Source organism: Oncorhynchus kisutch, unplaced genomic scaffold (assembly GCF_002021735.2).
Source record: "Oncorhynchus kisutch isolate 150728-3 unplaced genomic scaffold, Okis_V2 scaffold3811, whole genome shotgun sequence".
NCBI lineage: Eukaryota > Metazoa > Chordata > Actinopteri > Salmoniformes > Salmonidae > Oncorhynchus > Oncorhynchus kisutch.
In genome coordinates this window covers 27432-52843 of record NW_022265756.1, presented here as the reverse complement: position 1 = coordinate 52843, position 25412 = coordinate 27432, and the positions used below count along the sequence as shown (strand labels likewise).

At 49.1% G+C, this 25412-nt stretch overlaps 1 protein-coding gene across 18 annotated transcripts in view; it reads left to right on the top strand.

The window, feature by feature from the left end:
* The window catches only part of LOC116371875 (LIM domain only protein 7), a 49548-nt gene that overhangs the window by 14874 nt on the left and 9262 nt on the right, over positions 1–25412 (top strand). For 5 of the 18 annotated variants that reach the window (XR_004209052.1, XM_031821004.1, XM_031820996.1 and 2 more), the window contains 14 exons: positions 5646–5675; positions 5926–6085; positions 6419–6558; positions 6696–7509; positions 9851–10099; positions 13262–13373; positions 15383–15544; positions 19062–19123; positions 19253–19316; positions 23234–23259; positions 23376–23483; positions 24279–24640; positions 24997–25041; positions 25256–25371. Coding sequence is in view for 17 of the 18 variants with exons in the window: in XM_031821004.1 (XP_031676864.1) it covers positions 5646–5675; positions 5926–6085; positions 6419–6558; positions 6696–7509; positions 9851–10099; positions 13262–13373; positions 15383–15544; positions 19062–19123; positions 19253–19316; positions 23234–23259; positions 23376–23483; positions 24279–24640; positions 24997–25041; positions 25256–25371 (2450 nt within the window). In the remaining variant the exon portion in view is untranslated. The remainder of the gene's footprint in view (positions 1–5645; positions 5676–5925; positions 6086–6418; positions 6559–6695; positions 7510–9850; positions 10100–13261; positions 13374–15382; positions 15545–19061; positions 19124–19252; positions 19317–23233; positions 23260–23375; positions 23484–24278; positions 24641–24996; positions 25042–25255; positions 25372–25412) is intronic. The other 13 variants (XM_031821001.1, XM_031820999.1, XM_031821005.1 and 10 more) reach the window with 11 other exon arrangements.

Here is a 25412-nt window from a genome sequence, read left to right as displayed (position 1 = left end):
TCCATTACTTTAAGATACGAAGGTCAGCCAATACGGAACATTTCAAGAACTTTGAACGTTTCTTCATGTGCAGTCGCAAAAACCATCATGCTCTGTGATGAAACTAGCTCTCATGAGGTCCGCCACAGGAAAGGAAGACCCAGAGTTACCTCTGCTGCACAGGATAAGTTCATTAGAGTTGACTACACCTCAGATTGCAGCCCAAATAAATGCTTCAGAGTTCAAGTAACAGACACATCTCAACATCAACTGTTCAGAGGAGACTGTGAATCAGGCCTTCATGGTCGAATTGCTCTAAAGAAACCTAAACTAAAGGACCCCAATAATAAGAGACTTGCTTGGGGCCAAACCAATAAAAGACTTGCTTGGGCCAAAAGAACACGACCGGTGAAAATCTGTCCATTGATCTGAGTCCAAATTTGTTGTTCCAACCGCCATGTCTCTGAGACACAGAGCATTTGAACGGATGATCTCTGCATGTGTGGTTCCCACCGTGAAGCATGGAGGAGGAGGTGTGATGGTGTGTGGTTCCCACCATGAAGCATGGAGGAGGAGGTGTGATGGTGTGTGGTTCCCACCGTGAAGCATGAAGGAGGCGTGATGGTGTGTGGTTCCCACCGTGAAGCATGGAGGAGGCGTGATGGTGTGTGGTTCCCACCGTGAAGCATGGAGGAGGCTTGATGGTGTGTGGTTCCCACCGTGAAGCATGGAGGAGGTCTGATGGTGTGTGGTTCCCACCGTGAAGCATGGAGGTGTGTGTGGTTCCCACCGTGAAGCATGGAGGAGGAGGCGTGATGGTGTGTGGTTCCCACCGTGAAGCATGGAGGAGGCGTGATGGTGTGTGGTTCCCACCGTGAAGCATGGAGGAGGAGGCGTGATGGTGTGTGGTTCCCACCGCGAAGCATGGAGGAGGAGGCGTGATGGTGTGTGGTTCCCACCGTGAAGCATGGAGGAGGTGTGATGGTGTGTGGTTCCCACCGTGAAGCATGGAGGAGGAGGCGTGATGGTGTGTGGTTCCCACCGCGAAGCATGGAGGAGGAGGCGTGATGGTGTGTGGTTCCCACCGTGAAGCATGGAGGAGGAGTGATGGTGTGTGGTTCCCACCGTGAAGCATGGAGGAGGAGGAGGCGTGATGGTGTGTGGTTCCCACCGCGAAGCATGGAGGAGGAGGCGTGATGGTGTGTGGTTCCCACCGTGAAGCATGGAGGAGGAGTGATGGTGTGTGGTTCCCACCGTGAAGCATGGAGGAGGAGGTGTGATGGTGTGAGGCTGCTTTGCTGGTGATACTGTCAGTGGTTTATTTAGAATTCAAGGCACACATAAGCAGCATGGCTACCACAGCATTCTGCAGCTATACGCCATCCCATCTGGTTTGGGCTTAGTGGGACTATCATTTGTTTATCAACAGGTCAATGACTCAACACACCTCCAGGCTGTGTAAGGGCTATTTGACCAAGAAGGAGAGTGATGGAGTGCTGCATCAGATGACCTGGCCTCTACAATCACCAGACCTCAACCCAATTGAGATGGTTTGGGATGAGTTGGACAGCAGAGTGAAGGAAAAGCAGCCAACAACTGCTCAGCATATGTGGGAACTCCTTCAAGACTGTTGGAAAAGCATTCCTCAAGAAGCTGGTTGAGAGAATGCCAGGAGCGTGCAAAGCTGTCATCAAGGCAAAGGGTGGCTACTTTGAAGAATCTAAATATAAAATGGATTTGTTGAACACTTATTTTTTTGGACACTATGATTCTGTGTTATTTATTCATAGTTTTGTCTTCACTATTATTCTTAATGTAGAAAATAGTACAAATAAAGAAAAACCCTTGAATGAGTCGGTCAAATAGTCCTTTGCCTAGTGGTTAGAGCGTTGGACTTGTAACCGAAATGTTGCAAGATCGAATCCCTGAGCAATGTTTAAGTACTATCATAGAACGTGGGCTTTTAGACCCACACCTCGTATAACTTGTTACATCTCTGGCAAAGATTTAGTTGTGAATTCCATCCTGTAATTAGATCACCTGGCGCGTTCTGCACAACAGTGAGACTCAACGCTCCGACCTCAACATCACATGACCGGGGACTATCGGTAAGCTTCATAATGGAACAATTGTGACCGGTAAAACAAACGCCATCTTTATCTCCTAACATATTGTACAAGTTGACTGCAGGTATTTAGTTAAAGTAATATTATACTAATTATTATACTTGATCTAATATTCAAATGTATTAATTTCAAGTAGTTCTAACGGTATTTCAGAAATAATTCCCGTGGCTATATCCAAATACCCAAGCCTACTTTTAAACCAAGTCATTGTGACAATTATAGCTTTTTAAACAACCTGCGTCAAGCTTATCACCTTTGTCATAAAGGCAGGGACCGAGCCTTCCGTTAATCTACTGTGAAGGGCAGGACTGGAGTCCTTTAAAAGAAATGTAAGCTACATGCTTGCCTATAATCATCATGCAAATAATATTGCCCTGTAGATGTGCTACCAAAGTGATGAGGCTGTAAACATTTTGTATGAAGCCTTTATTGAGAAGTGTTTCTAATGCTAAAGGTGTTTTGTTGACATTGGAGTTATGACGATCTGTCTCCCACACACGGCATCAGGTCGGCAGGGTAGCCTAGTGGTTAGAGCGTTGGACTTGAATCATAATGACTTCTGGTCAAAATAAGTGTCCAAGAAAATGAAATGGGATTTTAGATTTGAACTGTGATGTACCAAACTAACAATGTAACAGTGGGTCAATAAAACCAAATGGTCTTTTTTTAAAAGTATTTGGCGTTAGTGTGATGAATGTTCAGCGTCGGTCACGGCCGCGTGTAATATGAATGGTTTGGACGTTGTCTTTGCTGATCTGCGTCGGTCGCGGCCCGGTGTGAATTGGGATAGTTCGGATTCCGTCCTTGTTGTTACTAGAGCTTTCAATAGTGTTGCACGGTATACTGAAACTTCGGTATGTTTAAAAAAAAAAAAAAATACTAGGACATGAAAAATGTGTTCTGTACTAGAATTTGTTACTTTCGGTATTTCGATCAAATGTGTCTGACGTCTATCAGCGCAGCCAATGTCCCGGCATTGCTCCACTTCCTCATTGTTAGCGCTAGTCTGTCCTGAGGAACCTCTGGGAGTCTGTCCTGAGGAACCTCTGGGAGTCTGTCCTGAGGAACCTCTGGGAGTCTGTCCTGAGGAACCTCTGGGAGTCTGTCCTGAGGAACCTCTGGGAGTCTGTCCTGAGGAACCTCTGGGAGTCTGTCCTGAGGAACCTCTGGGAGTCTGTCCTGAGGAACCTCTGGGAGTCTGTCCTGAGGAACCTCTGGGAGTCTGTCCTGAGGAACCTCTGGGAGTCTGTCCTGTCATGTTAGCTCCTCTCTCATACTGACTCTAGTCTGTCCTGAGGAACCACTGAGTCTGGGCTGCACCACCACTTATCCTGCACAGAAGTTAACACACTTGAATAATTCAACACGGCCGTGTAGAGATGTTGAAACCGTTTCATGTTCGCAAAACAATGTCTAGAACACTTTCCAATGCAGTAAGGTATCGATAGCTTTGTAGGCTAACTTTACTTGCTAGCTTACAGCTGAAACCAACATCAATTCACTACCGGACCTTGTCTGTTATCATATGCAAACCATGATTCAAAATATTGCTGATTTTACAAAGCTGATAGTCACAATGTCTCAGTCAAGATCATCATTACTGAAGGCTGTGAGACTGTGAATGAGGTCATAGGTCTCACTTTCATAAAATATATATTGCTTCTTAAATGCAAATGTTGATCAGTACAATAAAATAAGTCCTAAACGGAAGGGGAAACTGTAGTCTCATGAAATCAGCCAAAACGAGCTCAATAACTCAATGCACACCCTCCTGTTGAATATCCATTCCTCTGTATTATGACTAGACCTGGGTAAATCAAGCTCAATGACTCAATGCACACACCCTCCTGTTGAATATCCATTCCCCTGTATTATGACTGGACCTGGGTAAATCAAGATGTATCCAAGGAGATTTACTTTTAAAATACATTACATTTTTATGTATTTAGTTACTAAAGTCAAATTGCTTGATTTAATGCATACATTACAACATTTTAATTGGAATGATATTGAACTCCACTCTGGATCGAGTGACATTCTGTGACTTTGGTAGATGTTGTCATGGTATCTGCTATCGGGATACTGAACCTGGGATCGTGGTGACACTAGTGTTCCCTGCTATCGGGATACTCAACCTGGGATCGTGGCGGCGTCACTAGTGTTCACTGCTATCGGGATACTCAACCTGGGATCGTGGTGGCGTCACTAGTGTTCACTGCTATCGGGATACTGAACCTGGGATCGTGGTGGCGTCACTAGTGTTCACTGCTATCGGGATACTGAACCTGGGATCGTGGTGGCGTCACTAGTGTTCACTGCTATCGGGATACTGAACCTGGGATCGTGGTGACACTAGGTGTTCACTGCTATCGGGATACTGAACCTGGGATCGTGGTGACACTAGGTGTTCACTGCTATCGGGATACTGAACCTGGGATCGTGGTGACACTAGGTGTTCACTGCTATCGGGATACTGAACCTGGGATCGTGGTGACGTTAGTGTTTACTGCTATCGGGATACTGAACCTGGGATCGTGGTGACACTAGGTGTTCACTGCTACGGTCTTCTACAGTGGGGTTCTAGAGAGCGGGTATGTTACGTGGTTGTGTGTGTGGCTCAGTTGGTAGACCATGGCATTTGGCAATACCAGGGTTGTGGGTTTAGTTACTGTTGGTGGGTTCAGTACTGCAATACCAGGGCTGTGGGTTCAGTACTGCAATTCCAGGGCTGTGGGTTCAGTTACTGCAATACCAGGGCTGTGGGTTCAGTTACTGCAATACCAGGGCTGTGGGTTCAGTTACCGCAATACCAGGGCTGTGGGTTCAGTTACCGCAATACCAGGGCTGGGGGTTCAGTTACCGCTGGTATCACCAGGGCTGGGGGTTCAGTTACCGCTGGTATCACCAGGGCTGGGGGTTCAGTTACCGCTGGTATCACCAGGGCTGGGGGTTCAGTTACCGCTGGTATCACCAGGGCTGGGGGTTCAGTTACCGCTGGTATCACCAGGGCTGGGGGTTCAGTTACCGCTGGTATCACCAGGGCTGGGGGTTCAGTTACCGCTGGTATCACCAGGGCTGGGGGTTCAGTTACCGCTGGTATCACCAGGGCTGGGGGTTCAGTTACCGCTGGTATCACCAGGGCTGGGGGTTCAGTTACCGCTGGTATCACCAGGGCTGGGGGTTCAGTTACCGCTGGTATCACCAGGGCTGGGGAGGAAGAAAAAATAATAATGTAAGCATCAATTATTATATATTTGTATTATTTTATGTGTGTAACTCTGTGTTGAACTGCTTTGCTTTATCTTGACTAGGTCGCAGTTGCAAATGAGAACTTGTTCTCAACTAGCCTACCTGGTTAAATAAAAATGGCGAGGTGATTTGAATAAATGGATCTGCTAAATGGCATGTATCTGAGTGTACAGTGGTCTGTTCTTTCTCTGCTAAATGGCATGTATCTGAGTGTACAGTGGTCTGTTCTTTCTCTGCTAAATGGCATGTATCTGAGTGTACAGTGGTCTGGTCTTTTTCTGGTTCCTGTAGAAACTTGGAGGTAAACCCAGGATGGATATGGTGAGTTAACGGCGCCACCTGCTGGGCTCACTTGGCTCTATGCCACCCCACCCTGCTGGGCTTTAGCTTGGCTTGGCTCGGCGCAGTCTGCTGGCTGGCTGGCTTGGCTTGGCTCGGCGCAGTCTGCTGGCTTGGTGGAATGTTGGACAATGTAATATACGATGACATCCTGATCATCAATCTGCAGTGTTCTCTCTCGCTCGTCTTTCACTTCTCTCTCTCATCTCCTTTGCTCTCTTCACGACAACAGGAGCAAATCGTTGAATGACATCAGGCGGTTCCCGTCGCCTACGCAAGTAGTGCGCCAGGTTTCTGAGGGTGGCATGGAGCTGAGCCCCGGCGCCGTGAGCCAAGACCAACTGCAGATGGTCAGAGCCCGGGTCCACGAGAGTGAGGCCAAGTGGCACAACGTGAGTCCACACACACAGGCATCCATTACCTGTACCGTCCTGACCAGTAGAACTAGGCACCTGTCCCGACCGGTAGAACTAGGCACCCGTCCCGTCCCGACCGGTAGAACTAGGCACCCGTCCCTTCCCGACCGGTAGAACTAGGCACCCGTCCCGTCCCGACCGGTAGAACTAGGCACCCTGACCTCTTAATAAGTGTTTAAAAACCACACTCCCTGGAGGTCTTCACTGGGTTAATGGTTGCCGCTACAAATGAATTCCACAGCAGTTCTTGTCTCTGTCATGATTCATCTTGTTTTAAGTGTTCCCCCCCCCCCCCCCCCCTCCTGTCAGGACCTGACCAAGTGGAAGCTCCGGCGGCACAGGTCTAATTGTGACCTGCGGAGGAAGATGCAGGAGAGGGACAACATCGTCCTGATGGCCAACGCAGGGCTCATTACAGTCGGGACATTCAAGAGTCTGCAAGAGGACAGGTAAGGGGACGGACATGGAAGACAGACTTAAATAACTTTAGAGTAGTACCTGTGTGTGTGTGGATGCCTGCCTGCCCATTCTGCTGTGACATGATCATCACTATTCATATATTTCCTCTCTTCATCTGATATCACAGGGAAGAGGATGAGGAGTCCCTATGCAGCAATGGCCACAAGGTCTCTCCGTCCACCTCGGTAAGTGAGGGTTCCCTGGAGCTCCGACCCCACACCAGAGCCCCCACCTCGGTAAGTGAGGGTTCCCTGGTGCTCCGACCCCACACCAGAGCTCCGCTGGCCCTCAGCTCCTCTGTGGAGTTACCCTACAGCCCCGGAGTGTCGGAACCCTTCACCGCCCCCAGCGTGACCCTCCAGGGACCCGGAGCCGTGCCCCAATCAGAGCCCATCGTCCTAGGGGGGACACCTGTGGAGCCAGAGGGAGCTGGAGGATTAGCCACTTTCCCCAACTCTACCTCTCTCATCTCCTCCCAGATCCAGGCCCAGACCATCTCTAGCCCAGCTCTCTTCATCTCCACTGGACGAGACCACAACGTCTCCTTGCTCTCAAACGGGATCCCGACGACCCTCCCTGGATCTAGCTCCAGTCTTACTACTGGTACCAGTTCTTCTCTAACTACCTCTGACCCGGTGAATGGTACCGGCTCCCACAGCCCCTCTGCCTCCATGGACATCCCAGACCACGCCCTCCTCTCTACTGTAGAGTCCCTGACCTCGGTGGGAGCCCCGGGCTATGTCTCAGCTCCCCAGCAGCAGGAGCTTCCCCTCTACAGGTACAGCTCCAGGGCTCCGGGAGGAAGAGGAGGGGCATCTGCCTCTCTCCCCAGGGGATACCGCCGGTCTGAGGGCTCTTCGTCCTGCCTCTCTGCCGGCTTCACCCCCCGGCCGTTTGGAGCCAAGTCCTCCAGAGGGTCCTCGCTACCCAGGTTCTACAATGTGAGGAATGCCTCTCTCTGTCCCTCCGTCTCTCTCTGTCCCCCCCGTCCCTACCTCTGTCTCTGTGACTAATGCCCCCTTCATTTGTACAGTGTTTCAGTACCTCTATCCCTCCCTCCCTCTGTCTGTGACTAATGCAGTACCTCTGTCCCTCCCTCCCCTCTGTCTCTGTGTGACTAATGCAGTACCTCTGTCCCCCCCTCCCCTCTGTCTCTGTGTGACTAATGCAGTACCTCTGTCCCTCCCTCCCCTCTGTCTCTGTGACTAATGCAATACCTCTGTCCCTCCCTCTGTCTCTGTGACTAATGCAGTACCTCTGTCCCTCCCCTCTGTCTCTGTGACTAATGCAGTACCTCTGTCCCTCCCTCCCTCTGTCTCTGTGACTAATGCAGTACCTCTGTCCCTCCCTCCCTCTGTCTCTGTGACTAATGCAGTACCTCTGTCCCTCCCTCCCTCTGTCTCTGTGACTAATGCAGTACCTCTGTCCCTCCCTCCCCTCTGTCTCTGTGACTAATGCAGTACCTCTGTCCCTCCCCTCTGTCTCTGACTAATGCAGTACCTCTGTCTCTGTGACTAATGCAGTACCTCTGTCCCTCCCTCCCTCTGTCTCTGTGACTAATGCAGTACCTCTGTCCCTCCCTCCCTCTGTCTCTGTGACTAATGCAGTACCTCTGTCCCTCCCTCCCTCTGTCTCTGTGACTAATGCAGTACCTCTGTCCCTCCCTCCCCTCTGTCTCTGTGACTAATGCAGTACCTCTGTCCCTCCCCTCTGTCTCTGACTAATGCAGTACCTCTGTCTCTGTGACTAATGCAGTACCTCTGTCCCTCCCTCCCTCTGTCTCTGTGACTAATGCAGTACCTCTGTCCCTCCCTCCCTCTGTCTCTGTGACTAATGCAGTACCTCTGTCCCTCCCTCCCTCTGTCTCTGTGACTAATGCAGTACCTCTGTCCCTCCCCTCTGTCTCTGACTAATGCAGTACCTCTGTCTCTGTGACTAATGCAGTACCTCTGTCCCTCCCCTCTGTCTCTGTGACTAATGCAGTACCTCTGTCCCTCCCCTCTGTCTCTGTGACTAATGCAGTACCTCTGTCCCTCCCCTCTGTCTCTGTGACTAATGCAGTACCTCTGTCCCTCCCCTCTGTCTCTGTGACTAATGCAGTACCTCTGTCCCTCCCCTCTGTCTCTGTGACTAATGCAGTACCTCTGTCCCTCCCCTCTGTCTCTGTGACTAATGCAGTACCTCTGTCCCTCCCCTCTGTCTCTGTGACTAATGCAGTACCTCTGTCCCTCCCTCCCTCTGTCTCTGTGACTAATGCAGTACCTCTGTCCCTCCCTCCCTCTGTCTCTGTGACTAATGCAGTACCTCTGTCCCTCCCTCCCTCTGTCTCTGTGACTAATGCAGTACCTCTGTCCCTCCCTCCCTCTGTCTCTGTGTGACTAATGCAGTACCTCTGTCCCTCCCTCCCTCTGTCTCTGTGTGACTAATGCAGTACCTCTGTCCCTCACCTCTGTCTCTGTGTGACTAATGCAGTACCTCTGTCCCTCACCTCTCTCTGTGTGACTAATGCAGTACCTCTGTCTCTGTGACTAATGCAGTACCTCTGTCCCTCCCTCCCCCTGTCTCTGTGACTAATGCCCCCTTCATTTGTACAGTGTGTTTCAGTATTATTCAGTTCTTCTGCAGGTTGTGCAACAGTTGTACACTACGTCTCTTGTGATTGGATGCTCCCGTGTTCACTGTCTGTGTATCTAAATACTACTATCTTCAATGTGTGCTTGGTACTTGTAGTTCTCCCTGGTAGTATGTGGAGCGAGAGGTATGCGTGGGTGGTCTTGGTACTTGTAGTTCTCCTTGGTAGTGTGTGGTCTTGTTACCGTGTGCTTCCTGATCCTCTTCCATCTCCTATGAATAATGCAGTAGTATAACAGGAGACTGCTGGCTGACTCACTGCCCAGCCTGAGGCCCAATGGCACCCTATTCCCTATATAGGGCGTCAGGTAGCCTAGTGGTTAGTTAGAGCATTAGGCCAGCAGCCTGTTCCCTATATATGGCCGGCAGGTAGCCTAGTGGTTAGAGGGGAGAGGCAGGTAGCCTAGTGGTTAGAGGGGAGAGGCAGGTAGCCTAGTGGTTAGAGGGGAGAGGCAGGTAGCCTAGTGGGGAGAGCGTTGGGCCAGTGACTGAAAGGTCGCTGGTTTCAATACCCGAGCAGACAAGGTGAAAAAAAAAATGTGCCCTTGAGCAAAGCACTTCATCCTAATTTTCTCCAGGGACACATTACACTGCACCCATCATACTACTATGACTGACCCTGTAAAACGCTGCCCTGTCTTCTACCTACAGTTGGAGAAGACTGCTTCCACACGCCCCCAGAAAATGGTCACTATCTCAGAGGTCGCTGTCAGGGCTCAGCCCTGGGCCACAGCCAATCGGAGCAGTGTGAACCAGGAAGTAGAGGAGGGTGGGAGTCAGACCCAGCCCTCCATCCTGAAGACCAGAGGGGTTCCTGGACCTGCCACCCACCCCAAACCCTTACCCCCTTCTCTCCTGCCCAGCATCCCTGTCTCAGTCAGACAGAATGGCTCTGCACAGGTGAGCTCAACACCTTATGAAACACATCATCCTGGACTGTCTTAATTAGGGCCAGAGTTTTACCCAACTGTTTATTTCTCCTTTATTTAACCAGGTCGGCCAGTTGAGAACAAGTTCTCATTTACAATTGAATTCAATGCTACCTGGTCAAGATAAAGCAAAGCAGATACAAACACAGTTACACATTGCATAAACAAACGTAGTCAATAACACAATAGGGAAGTCAGTGTTTGCACATGAGGTAGGACAAGGGAGGGAAGGCAAAGAGGCCATTGTGGCGAAAAAATGACAATATAGCAATTACACTGGAGCGGTAGATGTTGCAGAAGATAAATGTGCAAGTAGAGATACTGGGGTGCAAAGGAGCATAATAACAATTTGGGGATGAGGTAGTTGGTTGGGCTATTTACCGATGGGCTGTGTAGAGGTGCAGTGATCTGTAAGCTGCTCTGACAGCTGATGCTTAAAGTTAGTGAGGTAGATATGAGTCTCCAGCTTCAGTGATTTTTGCAGTTCGTTCCAATCATTGGCAGCAGAGAACTGGAAGGAAAGGCGGCCAAAGGAGGAATTGGCTTTGGAGGTGACCAGTGAGATATACCTGCTGGAGTGTGTACTACGGGTGGGTGCTGCTATGGTGACCAGTGAGCTGAGATAAGGTCGGGCTTTACCTAGCATAGACTTATAGATGACCTGGAGCCAGTGGGTTTGGTGACAAATATGTAGCGAGGGCCTGCCAATTAGAGCGTACAGGTCGCAGTGGTGTGTTGTATATGGGGCTTTGGTGACACAACGGATGGCACTGTGAAAGACTGCATCCAATCTGCTGAGTAGTGTTGCAGACTCTCCTAAGTCAAGGATCGGTAGGATAGTCAGTTGTACGAGGGTATGTTTTGCAGCATGAGTGAAGGAGGCTTTGTTGCGAAATAGGAAGCCAGTTCTAGATTTAATTTTGGATTGGAGATGTTTAATGTGAATCTGGAAGGAGAGTTTAGTCTAACCACACATCTAGGTATTTGTAGTTATTTGGTAGACATATATTTGTAGACATATTCTAAGTCAGAACCGTCCAGAGTAGTGATGCTAGAGGATCCTAATTTGTGCTACAGGATCCTAATTTCTGTTAAAAGCTAGCCTTTGCTTTCCTAACTGCCTGTGTATTGGTTCCTAACTTCCCTGAAAAGTTGCATCTCGATGGGGCTGTTCGATGCTATTGCCACAGGATGCTTTTGTGCTGGTCAAGGGCAGTCAGGTCTGGAGTGAACCAAGGGCTATACCTGTTCCTAGTTTTTTTTTTTTTTTTGAATGGGTCATGCTTATTTAAGTTGGCGAGGAAAGTATTTTTTAAGAATAACCAGGTATCCTCTACTGACTGGTTGAGGTCAATATCCTTACAGGAGACCCGGGCCAGGTCGATTAGAAAAACCTGCTCGCAGAAGTGTTTCAGGGAGTGTTTGACAGTGATAAGTGGAGGTCGCTTGACTGCAGACCCATTACGGACGCAGGCAATGAGGCAGTGGTCACTGAGATCCCTGGTTGAAGACAGTAGAGATATATTTAGAGAGCAGGTTGGTCAGGATATCTGAGGGTGCCCGTGTTTACGGATTTGGGGTTTCACCTTGTAGGTTAATTGATGATTTGTGTAAGAGGGTATCTAGCTTAGATTGTAGGACGGCCGGGGTGTTAAGCATGTCCCAGTTTAGGTCACCTGTACGAGCTCTGAAGATAGATGGGGGGGGGGGAAATCAATTCACATATGGTGTCCAGAGCACAGCTGGGGGCAGAAGGTTGTCTATATAGCAAGCAGCAACGGTGAGACTGGTTTCTGAAAAGGTGGATTTTTAAAAGTAGAAGCTTGAATTGTTTGGGCACAGACCTGGATAGCATGACAGAACTCTAGGCTATATCTGCAGTAGGTTGCAACTCCGCCCCCTTTGGCAGTTCTATCTTGCCGGAAATTGTTATAGTTAGGGATGGACATTTCAGGGTTTTTGTCTTCCTAAGCCAGGATTGACACGGCTAGGACATCAGGGTTGGCAGAGTTTTATTCGCTGCTTCAGCACAAACTTAGGAGGAGGCTTCTGATGTTAACATGAACCAAAGGCTTTTACGGTTACAGATGAGAGCACCTGGGGAATGGGAGTGGGGCTGTAGGGGTTAACCTCTACATCACTAGAGGAGTAGTGGGGCTGTAGGGGTTAACCTCTACATCACTAGAGGAGGAGTGGGGCTGTAGGGGTTAACCTCTACATCACTAGAGGAGGAGTGGGGCTGTAGGGGTTAACCTCTACATCACTAGAGGAGGAGTGGGGCTGTAGGGGTTAACCTCTACATCACTAGAGGAGGAGTGGGGCTATAGGGGTTAACCTCTACATCACTAGAGGAGTGGGGCTGTAGGGGTTAACCTCTACATCACTAGAGGAGTGGGGCTGTAGGGGTTAACCTCTACATCACTAGAGGAGTGGGGCTGTAGGGGTTAACCTCTACATCACTAGAGGAGTGGGGCTGTAGGGGTTAACCTCTACATCACTAGAGGAGTGGGGCTGTAGGGGTTAACCTCTACATCACTAGAGGAGGAGGAGTGGGGGTTAACCTCTACATCACTAGAGGAGTGGGGCTGTAGGGGTTAACCTCTACATCACTAGAGGAGTGGGGCTGTAGGGGTTAACCTCTACATCACTAGAGGAGTGGGGCTGTAGGGGTTAACCTCTACATCACTAGAGGAGTGGGGCTGTAGGGGTTAACCTCTACATCACTAGAGGAGTGGGGCTGTAGGGGTTAACCTCTACATCACTAGAGGAGTGGGGCTGTAGGGGTTAACCTCTACATCACTAGAGGAGTGGGGCTGTAGGGGTTAACCTCTACATCACTAGAGGAGTGGGGCTGTAGGGGTTAACCTCTACATCACTAGAGGAGTGGGGCTGTAGGGGTTAACCTCTACATCACTAGAGGAGTGGGGCTGTAGGGGTTAATCTCTACATCACTAGAGGAGTGGGGCTGTAGGGGTTAACCTCTACATCACTAGAGGAGTGGGGCTGTAGGGGTTAACCTCTACATCACTAGAGGAGTGGGGCTGTAGGGGTTAATTAGCCATTCGGAGAAGGGGGTCTGGTTTCGTGGCACATCAAATCTCCAGGTGTCACCTTCACCTTGTCTCCTCCTCAGGTACGTCACAGTGACCGAGTGAGTCTTACCTTGAAGATTAACAGTCGACCACACTTTGGTTTCAACACTCACTGGGACTCGACAGGAGCAAGAGTCGGAGGCATCCAACCAGGTGAGTTGACTCCACCACTCCCCTCCTTCAGGGATGGATGGGGACACCTATGTCCTGTCTACCATGTTGTTGTTAGCATTGGTTGTAATCCAATAAGAGCTTAGTAGGTAAGATGTCAACAGAAATGTAGCAACAACAGTAAGTAATGGATGAATAGATGTTTGAACAAACAGCTGAATATATATTATTATATTTTTTTGGGGGGGAGATATGTTTTAGTCTAAAGGTGTCTTGGTGCTAGAAACGGTTGAATTGACCGTGGCTGGGTTGTTAGTAATGACATAATGGTTGTTCCTTCGATGTCCATTACCTACAGTACAGGGAGATACTCATGAATGTTTAAACAGACCTGTGAGAGGTGTGACTTACCCTGCAACAGAGACCTAGTCAGAACCACTCTGTAATCAGGAGATCTATAACCTATACTGTTCCTCTGGGTCGGTCAGGTGTGACTGGAAATACCATCTACTACTGTCCTGTAGCTGCTCTCTCTACTACTGTCCTGTAGCTGCTCTCTCTACTACTGTCCTGTAGCTCCTCTCTCTCTACTACTGTCCTGTAGCTCCTCTCTCTCTCTACTACTGTCCTGTAGCTCCTCTCTCTCTCTACTACTGTCCTGTAGCTTCTCTCTCTCTACTACTGTCCTGTAGCTCCTCTCTCTCTACTACTGTCCTGTAGCTCCTCTCTCTCTACTACTGTCCTGTAGCTCCTCTCTCTCTACTACTGTCCTGTAGCTCCTCTCTCTCTACTACTGTCCTGTAGCTCCTCTCTCTCTACTACTGTCCTGTAGCTGCTCTCTCTACTACTGTCCTGTAGCTGCTCTCTCTACTACTGTCCTGTAGCTGCTCTCTCTACTACTGTCCTGTAGCTGCTCTCTCTACTACTGTCCTGTAGCTGCTCTCTCTACTACTGTCCTGTAGCTGCTCTCTCTACTACTGTCCTGTAGCTGCTCTCTCTCTACTACTGTCCTGTAGCTGCTCTCTCTCTACTGCTGTCCTGTAGCTGCTCTCTCTACTGCTGTCCTGTAGCTGCTCTCTCTACTGCTGTCCTGTAGCTCCTCTCTCTCTCTACTACTGTCCTGTAGCTCCTCTCTCTCTACTACTGTCCTGTAGCTCCTCTCTCTCTACTACTGTCCTGTAGCTCCTCTCTCTCTACTACTGTCCTGTAGCTCCTCTCTCTCTACTACTGTCCTGTAGCTCCTCTCTCTCTACTACTGTCCTGTAGCTCCTCTCTCTCTACTACTGTCCTGTAGCTCCTCTCTCTCTACTACTGTCCTGTAGCTGCTCTCTCTACTACTGTCCTGTAGCTGCTCTCTCTACTACTGTCCTGTAGCTGCTCTCTCTACTACTGTCCTGTAGCTGCTCTCTCTACTACTGTCCTGTAGCTGCTCTCTCTACTACTGTCCTGTAGCTGCTCTCTCTCTACTACTGTCCTGTAGCTGCTCTCTCTCTACTACTGTCCTGTAGCTGCTCTCTCTCTACTGCTGTCCTGTAGCTGCTCTCTCTACTGCTGTCCTGTAGCTGCTCTCTCTACTGCTGTCCTGTAGCTGCTCTCTCTACTGCTGTCCTGTAGCTGCTCTCTCTACTGCTGTCCTGTAGCTCCTCTCTCTCTACTACTGTCCTGTAGCTGCTCTCTCTCTACTACTGTCCTGTAGCTGCTCTCTCTCTACTACTGTCCTGTAGCTGCTCTCTCTCTACTACTGTCCTGTAGCTGCTCTCTCTCTACTACTGTCCTGTAGCTGCTCTCTCTCTACTACTGTCCTGTAGCTGCTCTCTCTCTACTACTGTCCTGTAGCTGCTCTCTCTCTACTACTGTCCTGTAGCTGCTCTCTCTCTACTACTGTCCTGTAGCTGCTCTCTCTCTACTACTGTCCTGTAGCTGCTCTCTCTCTACTACTGTCCTGTAGCTGCTCTCTCTACTACTGTCCTGTAGCTGCTCTCTCTCTCTCTCGCTCTACTGCTGTCCTGTAGCTTGCCTCAACATAGTGAAAGCCTCTCCTCTCCCTCCAGGTAGTCCTGCAGAGTTGTGCCAGCTCCGTGCAGGTGATGAGATAGTGTCTGTTGGTGGGCACAGGGTGGCAGAGATGAGCCACAACCAGTGGAAGGGCATGATGACCTCTGCCCTGCAGAAAGGCAGTCTCACCATGGATGTACAGCGCTATGGTAACAACGGTGTGCGAAAGAGACTCCCCCCTGACCTGCTGGGAGCTCTGTTTGTCCCTCACCACTCCCCCCCCCCCCCCCTGACCTGCTGGGAGCTCTGTTTGTCCCTCACTGGGTGCATAGCTCATTGTCTAGCGGTACATGACTGGGGGCACATCTCACCGTGTAGTGGTACATGACTGGGGGCACATCTCACAGTCTAGTGGTACATGACTGGGGGCATATCACACTGTGTAGTGGTACATGACTGGGGGCACATCTCACAGTCTAGAGGTACATGACTGGGGGCACATCTCACAGTCTAGCGGTACATGACTGGGGGCACATCTCACAGTCTAGCGGTACATGACTGGGGGCATATCACACTGTGTAGTGGTACATGACTGGGGGCACATCTCACAGTCTAGCGGTACATGACTGGGGGCACATCTCACTGTCTAGCGGTACATGACCGGGGGCACATCTCACAGTCTAGCGGTACATGACTGGGGGCACATCTCACTGTCTAGCGGTACATGACTGGGGGCACATCTCACCGTCTACTGCGTACATGAATGGGTACATATAAATGGGTAGATGACAGGGTGCATACCCCAATGGGTAGATGACTGGGTACATATCTCACTATCTACTGGTACATGAACGGGTACATATATCACTGTCTAGTGGTACATGTCTGGGTGCATATATCACTGCCTAGCGGTACATGACTGGGGGCACATCTCACTGTCTAGCGGTACATGACTGGGGGCACATCTCACTGTCTAGCGGTACATGACTGGGTGAATATCTCACTGTCTACTGGGTAGATGACTGGGTAGATAACTGGGTGCATATCTCACAGGGTATATGACTAGGTGCATACCTCACCGCCCACTGGTACATGAATGGGTACATATAAATGAGTAGATAACAGGGTGCATATCTCAATGGGTAGATAACTGGGTGCATATCACACTGTCTAGTGGTACATGACTGGGTGCATATATCACTGTCTAGTGGCATATGACTGGGTGCATAGCTCACTGTCTAGTGGTGCATATCTCACTGTCTAGTGTTACATGACTGGGGGCATATCACACTGTAGTGGTACATGACTGGGGGCACATCTCACTGTCCACTGGTACATGACTGGCTATATGACTGGGTGCATATCTCACTGTCTAGCGGTACATGACGGGGTGCATATCTCACTGTCTAGTGGTACATGACTGGGGGCATATATCAAATCAAATCAAATCAAATCAAATTTATTTATATAGCCCTTCGTACATCAGCTGATATCTCAAAGTGCTGTACAGAAACCCAGCCTAAAACCCCAAACAGCAAGCAATGCAGGTGTAGAAGCGCGGTGGCTAGGAAAAACTCCCTAGAAAGGCCAATACCTAGGAAGGAACCTAGAGGAACCTAGAGAGGAACCAGGCTATGTGGGGTGGCCAGTCCTCTTCTGCCTGTGCCGGGTGGAGATTATAACAGAACATGGCCAAGATGTTCAAATGTTCATAAATGACCAGCATGGTCGAATAATAATAAGGCAGAACAGTTGAAACTAGAGCAGCAGCACAGTCAGGTGGACTGGGGACAGCAAGGAGTCATCATGTCAGGTAGTCCTGGGGCATGGTCCTAGGGCTCAGGTCCTCCGAGAGAGAGAAAGAAAGAGAGAAGGAGAGAATTAGAGAACGCACACTTAGATTCACACAGGACACCGAATAGGACAGGAGAAGTACTCCAGATATAACAAACTGACCCTAGCCCCCCGACACATAAACTACTGCAGCATAAATACTGGAGGCTGAGACAGGAGGGGTCAGGAGACACTGACACTGACACTGATATCACTGTCTAGTGGTACATTACTGGATGAACACCTCGCTGTCTACTGGTACATGACTGGGTAGATGAATGGGTGCATATCTCACCATCCACTGGTACATGGCTGGGTACATATCTCACTATATAGCGGTACATGACTGCGTGCATATATAACGGTATAGTGGCACATGACTGGGTGCATAGCTCACTGTCTAGTGGTGCATATATCACTGTCTAGTGGTGCATGACTGGGGGCATATCACACTGTCTAGTGGTGCATGACTGGGGGCATATCACACTGTCTAGTGGTGCATGACTGGGGGCATATCACACTGTCTAGTGGTGCATGACTGGGGGCATATCACACTGTCTAGTGGTGCATGACTGGGGGCATATCACACTGTCTAGTGGTACATGACTGGGGGCACATCTCACTGTCTAGTGGTACATGACTGGGGGCACATCTCACTGTCTAGTGGTACATGACTGGGGGCACATCTCACTGTCTAGTGGTAGATGACTGGGTGAATAGCTCACTGTCTACTGGTACATGACTGGGTAGATGACTGGGGGCATGTCTCACTGTCTAGTGGTACATGACTGGGTGCATATATCACTGTCTGGTGGTAGATGACTGGGTGCATGTCTCACTGTCTGGTGGTAGATGACTGGGTGCATGTCTCACTGTCTGGTGGTAGATGACTGGGTGCATGTCTCACTGTCTGGTGGTAGATGACTGGGTGCATGTCTCACTGTCTGGTGGTAGATGACTGGGTGCATGTCTCACTGTCTGGTGGTAGATGACTGGGTGCATGTCTCACTGTCTGGTGGTAGATGACTGGGTGCATGTCTCACTGTCTGGTGGTAGATGACTGGGTGCATGTCTCACTGTCTGGTGGTAGATGACTGGGTGCATGTCTCACTGTCTGGTGGTAGATGACTGGGTGCATGTCTCACTGTCTGGTGGTAGATGACTGGGTGCATGTCTCACTGTCTGGTGGTAGATGACTGGGTGCATGTCTCACTGTCTGGTGGTAGATGACTGGGTGCATGTCTCACTGTCTGGTGGTAGATGACTGGGTGCATGTCTCACTGTCTGGTGGTAGATGACTGGGTGCATGTCTCACTGTCTGGTGGTAGATGACTGGGTGCATGTCTCACTGTCTGGTGGTAGATGACTGGGTGCATGTCTCACTGTCTGGTGGTAGATGACTGGGTGCATGTCTCACTGTCTGGTGGTAGATGACTGGGTGCATGTCTCACTGTCTGGTGGTAGATGACTGGGTGCATGTCTCACTGTCTGGTCGTAGATGACTGGGTGCATGTCTCACTGTCTGGTCCTCCCTGCTCCACACTACATTTAGTTTTTAATGTTTGTTCACAGTAAAAGTATTGACTCTATTGATCAGCTATTAGGCTACTGATTGCTAATCGAACTCCTGGTCTACTGATCGAGGATCAATAATTAGCATACTGATTTTGTGAATCAATATTTGTAAACCCTTTGTGGGACCGGGGCCTGTGTTGTGACGGACTGGGTCAGAGGCCCTGTGGGACCGGGGCCCTGTGTTGTGACGGACTGGGTCAGAGGCCCTGTGGGACCGGGGCCCTGTGTTGTGACGGACTGGGTCAGAGGCCCTGTGGGACCGGGCCTGTGTTGTGACGGACCGGGCCTCGATCATCCATCTGACCAGTGGTGTTCTGACACTTACAGGTCCAACTGATACCAGCGGAGATGCAACGATGGTGAAACTGGCCCAGATCAACGGACAAGAGGTCAATGTGTGACACTTTTTTTTCATACAATCAGTGTTGACATCTAACGCATTTACTGACATGATTTGAGTGATGAAGGAAACCGGTTACAAAGGTATGTAAATCTCTCTTTGTCTTTTCCCTTCTTAGGGGGTGACCTCTAAGAGCAGGAAGGGAGGTTTTCAGGACGATCCTCTGACTGGCCGAAGTAAAGGTAATGAATGAATGGACTGGGACTTGACAGTGCCTTCAGGAAGTATTCACACCCCTTGACTTGGTCCACATTTTGTTAGTCTGAATTTAAAATGGATAAAATAGAGGTTTTATGTCACTGGCCTACACACTACCCCACAATGTTATGTCCCTGGCCTACACACTACCCCCCCATAATGTGTTATGTCCCTGGCCTACACACTACCCCCCCATAATGTGTTATGTCCCTGGCCTACACACTACCCCCCCATAATGTGTTATGTCCCTGGCCTACACACTACCCCCCCATAATGTGTTATGTCCCTGGCCTACACACTACCCCCCCATAATGTGTTATGTCCCTGGCCTACACACTACCCCATAATGTCGGGTGTAATTATGTTTAGAGGTTTTTTGTTGTTGGAATTCATAAAATAAATGAATTGCTGAAGTGACTTTGGTCAATAACTATTCAATCCTTTTGTTATGGCCTAAATACTATGTGCGATTATAGTGTTTTTTAACATTAATTTTTTTATAATCACCACCTCTCTCTGTACCTCGCTCATACAATTCTAAGGTCCCTCGGTTAAACAGTACATTTCAAACACAGATTCAGTGTATCAATACACCCAGTCACTACAAAGATACAGGTGTCCTTCCTAACTCAGTGTATCAATAACCCCGTCACTACAAAGATACAGGCGTCCTTCCTAACTCAGTGTATCAATACACCCAGTCACTACAAAGATACAGGCGTCCTTCCTAACTCAGTGTATCAATACACCCAGTCACTACAAAGATACAGGCGTCCTTCCTAACTCAGTGTATCAATACACCCAGTCACTACAAAGATACAGGCGTCCTTCCTAACTCAGTGTATCAATACACCCAGTCACTACAAAGATACAGGCGTCCTTCCTAACTCAGTGTATCAATACACCCAGTCACTACAAAGATACAGGCGTCCTTCCTAACTCAGTGTATCAATACACCCAGTCACTACAAAGATACAGGCGTCCTTCCTAACTCAGTGTATCAATACACCCAGTCACTACAAAGATACAGGCGTCCTTCCTAACTCAGTGTATCAATACACCCAGTCACTACAAAGATACAGGCGTCCTTCCTAACTCAGTGTATCAATACACCCAGTCACTACAAAGATACAGGCGTCCTTCCTAACTCAGTGTATCAATACACCCAGTCACTACAAAGATACAGGCGTCCTTCCTAACTCAGTGTATCAATACACCCAGTCACTACAAAGATACAGGCGTCCTTCCTAACTCAGTGTATCAATACACCCAGTCACTACAAAGATACAGGCGTCCTTCCTAACTCAGTGTATCAATACACCCAGTCACTACAAAGATACAGGCGTCCTTCCTAACTCAGTGTATCAATACACCCAGTCACTACAAAGATACAGGCGTCCTTCCTAACTCAGTTGCCGGAGAGGAAGGAAACCACTCAGGGATTTGACCATGAGGCCAATGGTGACTTTAAAACAGTTAGAGATTAATGGCTGTGAAAGGAGACAACTGAGGATGGATCAACATGGTTGTTACTGCACAATACGAACCAGTCAGTGAATGACGGAGCGAAGAGAAGGAAGTATAGAATTAAAAAATATAAATCATGCAACAAAAATGACAAATAATGAATTTATTGTCCTGAATACAAAGTTATGTTTTGGACACATCAGACTTCCGCTCTCCATATGTTCAAGCATAGAGGGGGCTGCATCATGTTATGGGTATGCTTGTCATCAGCAAGGGCTTTTTAATTTTTTTAATAAAAAGAAACAATGGCGCTAAGCACAGGCAAAATCTGAGAGGGAAAGCTGATCGTCTGCTTCCACCAGACCCTGGGAGAGGAACAATTTTCCACATGACAAAAACCTAAGGCCAAATGTAGACTGGAGTTGCTTACCAAAGACGGAATGTTCCGGACTAGCTTAAAGTTTTGACTTAAATCAGCTGGAAAATATATGGCAAGACTTAAATGATTGTCTAGCAATGATCAACAACCAGCTTGAATTTAAATAATGTACATATATATTGTGAAATCCAAGTGTGTAAATCTCTTAGACTCACAGCTGTAATCGCTGCCAAAGGTGACTCTCTAACATGAATTGACTCAGGGGTGTGAATACTTACGGAAATTAGATTACTGCATTACAAACATTTCTAAAAACCCTGTCATTATGTGTGTGTGTGTGTGTGTGTGATCTATTTAGTCAATTTTGAATTCAGGCTGCAACAAAATGTGCAATAAGTCCAGGAGTATGAAGACATTGAAGACTATATCTTGGAAATGACTGAAGATTTTTTTTTTTTTGCAGTTTCCTGGTAGTTCCCGGATGTTACTCTACGGAAACTCAGTTACTCTCTCACTTCCTCTTCTCTTTCACACTTCCTGTTTCCCCTCTGTGTAGAACATGATCTGATTGTGTTGAAAACTCAGAAAAGGAGAGCAGAGTTCTTTAATCAGGAAGGTAACAGTCACTGTCTGTCGCCAGGCTTTGTTGTTGGCTGGGGCTTTTGTTGGTTTATATTCAATTAGTCATTAAGACATTTATGCATGTGCTTTGTCGATTAAATCAACTCGGGCGATTTGCTTGTTTGTCCTCGAATCTGCTGCTCATATATATCTAACTATAAACGCAATGATTTTAGTTCATATAAGGAAATCAAATTCATTAGGCCCTAATTGATGGATTTCACATGACTGGGAATACAAAGATAGTTTTGTTGGTCACATAGACCTTATCTATAGCTGGAGACGGGACCTGTTCCTGGTTACCCAGTCTGTTCCTGGTTACCCAGTCTGTTCCTGGTTACCCAGTCTGTTCCTGGTTACCCAGTCTGTTCCTGGTTACCCAGTCTGTTCCTGGTTACCCAGTCTGTTCCTGGTTACCCAGTCTGTTCCTGGTTACCCAGTCTGTTCCTGTAGCTGGCAGTGTCATAATGCAGTTTTTTCCCCTCAGCCTCACCAGGCGTCAGCTCTATGGTCTACCTGTGTGGTGAGTGTGTGTGTGTGTTCAGCCTCACCAGGCGTCAGCTCTATGGTCTACCTGTGTGGTGAGTGTGTGTGTGTTCAGCCTCACCAGGAGTCAGCTCTATGGTCTACCTGTGTGGTGAGTGTGTGTGTTCAGCCTCACCAGGCGTCAGCTCTATGGTCTACCTGTGTGTGTGTGTTCAGCCTCACCAGGAGTCAGCTCTATGGTCTACCTGTGTGGTGAGTGTGTGTGTGTGTGTTCACCCGCACCAGGAGTCAGCTCTATGGTCTACCTGTGTGTGTGTGTGTGTGTGTAGTGCTCTGAAGTTGAAGCAACAACATTCCAGTATCTGGACCATCACTCCCAAGCAGCTCTGTGATTCGTTGATTACTACCTAGTCAGTGTGTGTGAATGTCAGCTGATTGGAGCTTTGGTTTGAGATCATTCAGAACGCTCTATTGGGTGCTTGGTTTGCAGTGCTCTCTGATTAAATCAGAAGGCTCTATTGGGTCCTTGGTTTGCAGTGCTCTCTGATTCACCCAGAAGGCTCTTGGGTCCTTGGTTTGCAGTGCTCTCTGATTCACCCAGAAGGCTCTTGGGTCCTTGGTTTGCAGTGCTCTCTGATTCACCCAGAAGGCTCTATTGGGCCCTTAGTTTGCAGTGCTCTGATTCACCCAGAAGGCTCTTGGGTCCTTGGTTTGCAGTGCTCTGATTCACCCAGAAGGCTCTATTGGGCCCTTGGTTTGCAGTGCTCTGATTCACCCAGAAGGCTCTATTGGGCCCTTGGTTTGCAGTGCTCTATGATTAAATCATAAATAGAATGATGATAAATATGGTGATATTACAAGTGAGCCCGATTTGGGGAAACATTTATTCTCACATTGGCTGACTGTTAACACACACTCTCTCCCCCTCCCTCTCTCTCTCTCTGTTAGGAGGATCGGCGTCGGCGATATCTGATGTAAGTCATAGGAACAAGATGGGGGAACACTGGCGATTAAGGGTGTGTGTGTTGTGACTGAGTATTGGGGGGGGTGTGTGTGTGTGTGAAGGGTAATATTCTGGGATGTCCTCCAGCTCCAGGTGCCGTCCCTCAGCACCTCCCCCTCCAGTTGGTCCTGGGACCCTGAGGAAGAGAGGAGGAGGCAGGAGAAGTGGCAGGAGGAGCAGGAGCGCCTGCTACAGGTCAGGAAGACATACATCCCACTTAGCCTGGGACCACACTGAGTAAAGCCCACTTAGCCTGGGACCACACTGAGCAAAGCCCACTTAGCCTGGGACCACACTGAGCAAAGCCCACTTAGCCTGGGACCACACTGAGCAAAGCCCACTTAGCCTGGGACCACACTGAGCAAAGCCCACTTAGCCTGGGACCACACTGAGCAAAGCCCACTTAGCCTGGGACCACACTGAGCAAAGCCCACTTAGCCTGGGACCACACTGAGCAAAGCCCACTTAGCCTGGGACCACACTGAGCAAAGCCCACTTAGCCTGGGACCACACTGAGCAAAGCCCACTTAGCCTGGGACCACACTGAGCAAAGCCCACTTAGCCTGGGACCACACTGAGCAAAGCCCACTTAGCCTGGGACCACACTGAGCAAAGCCCACTTAGCCTGGGACCACACTGAGCAAAGCCCACTTAGCCTGGGACCACACTGAGCAAAGCCCACTTAGCCTGGGACCACACTGAGCAAAGCCCACTTAGCCTGGGACCACACTGAGCAAAGCCCACTTAGCCTGGGACCACACTGAGCAAAGCCCACTTAGCCTGGGACCACACTGAGCAAAGCCCACTTAGCCTGGGACCACACTGAGCAAATGCCACTGATCTTTGACTTCAGTGATTCAGTGTGGAGCTGCTTCCATTGAACCTGTTCGTGCCCCATGTCTGTTATGATAAATAACCAATTCTGGGCTAAACGTACCCGTAGTTTCAGAGGAAGCTGATTGGACAGTTGTCTTGTGTAATGTTGTACAGGAGAAGTACCGTCAGGACCAAGAGAGACTGGATGCTGAGTGGCAACAGGCCCAGGACGAGGCAGGGGTGGAGGGATACAGGCAGGCTGAGGTGACCCCTGATCCTCTACCGTCCAGATGCATCGTGGGATATGTAGTCCCTTGTGTCAAATCATCCACACCGAACATGGAAAGCTCAGGAGAGATGACCAATGGGATCACTGGCCTTGCCAGTCCTCAGCCAGCCTTGAGCCAGCCCATGCCCCCTGTTGCCCATGTGGCATCCAATCAAAAGGAAGTTGTTTTTGACGGGAGAAGGGAGGAGCCTCATCCTCAAGAAGGGAGGGACCTGGAAGAGGAGACTGTGGCAGAAGGAGATAATTGGTGAGGAAGACCACACCTTGGTTATTGTTTAGTTCTGGTGATGTTTAAAGGCGTCTCTCTGCCCGTTGGCACTTACGGCCCTGTTCAAGAGAATCAAATCATTGATGCATTGTGGGTCAATTGTGACTGACTTATCTACAAATAATGACTAGTTTGATTTCAAGGTGATTTGTGGACCAGTCAGTCACAACCTTGCTGGCTGCTGTCTAGAAATTGACTCTGCTGTGATTGTCCTCTCGCTTTGTCCTCTCGCTCTGTCCTCTCGCCCTGTCCTCTCGCCCTGTCCTCTCGCCCTGTCCTCTCGCCCTGTCCTCTCGCCCTGTCCTGGCTACCTCCTCTGCTGCCTCTGCCTCCAGGTCTGGGGACTCCTATGGTTTCACCCAACTATCTATAGCTGACAGGTCAGTCAGTACTAGAGACTCCTATGATTTCACCAAGCTAGGGCGCTTGGGAGTGCACCTTTGTGATGACAAACTGTAAATGAATCGTGTGTGATTTGTATGACTAGTTGTGCTCAGTGTGAGTATTGCAGGGTGTTGTCTTGTGTAACCTGACATACTTGTGTGTGAGTACTGCAGGGTGTTGTATAACCTGACTTGTATGTTTGTTGATCAGGATGAAATCCAAGTCCTCCCCATCGTTGGAGGGTTTCCACAGACAGGAGGTGAAAGGTCAGACTCTGCTGTTGACTGTCCCTCTGGTTAATGAGTGGGGTCCCCAGGGAGACAGGGGTGGTTAATGAGTGGGTTCCCCAGGGAGACAGGGGTGGGTA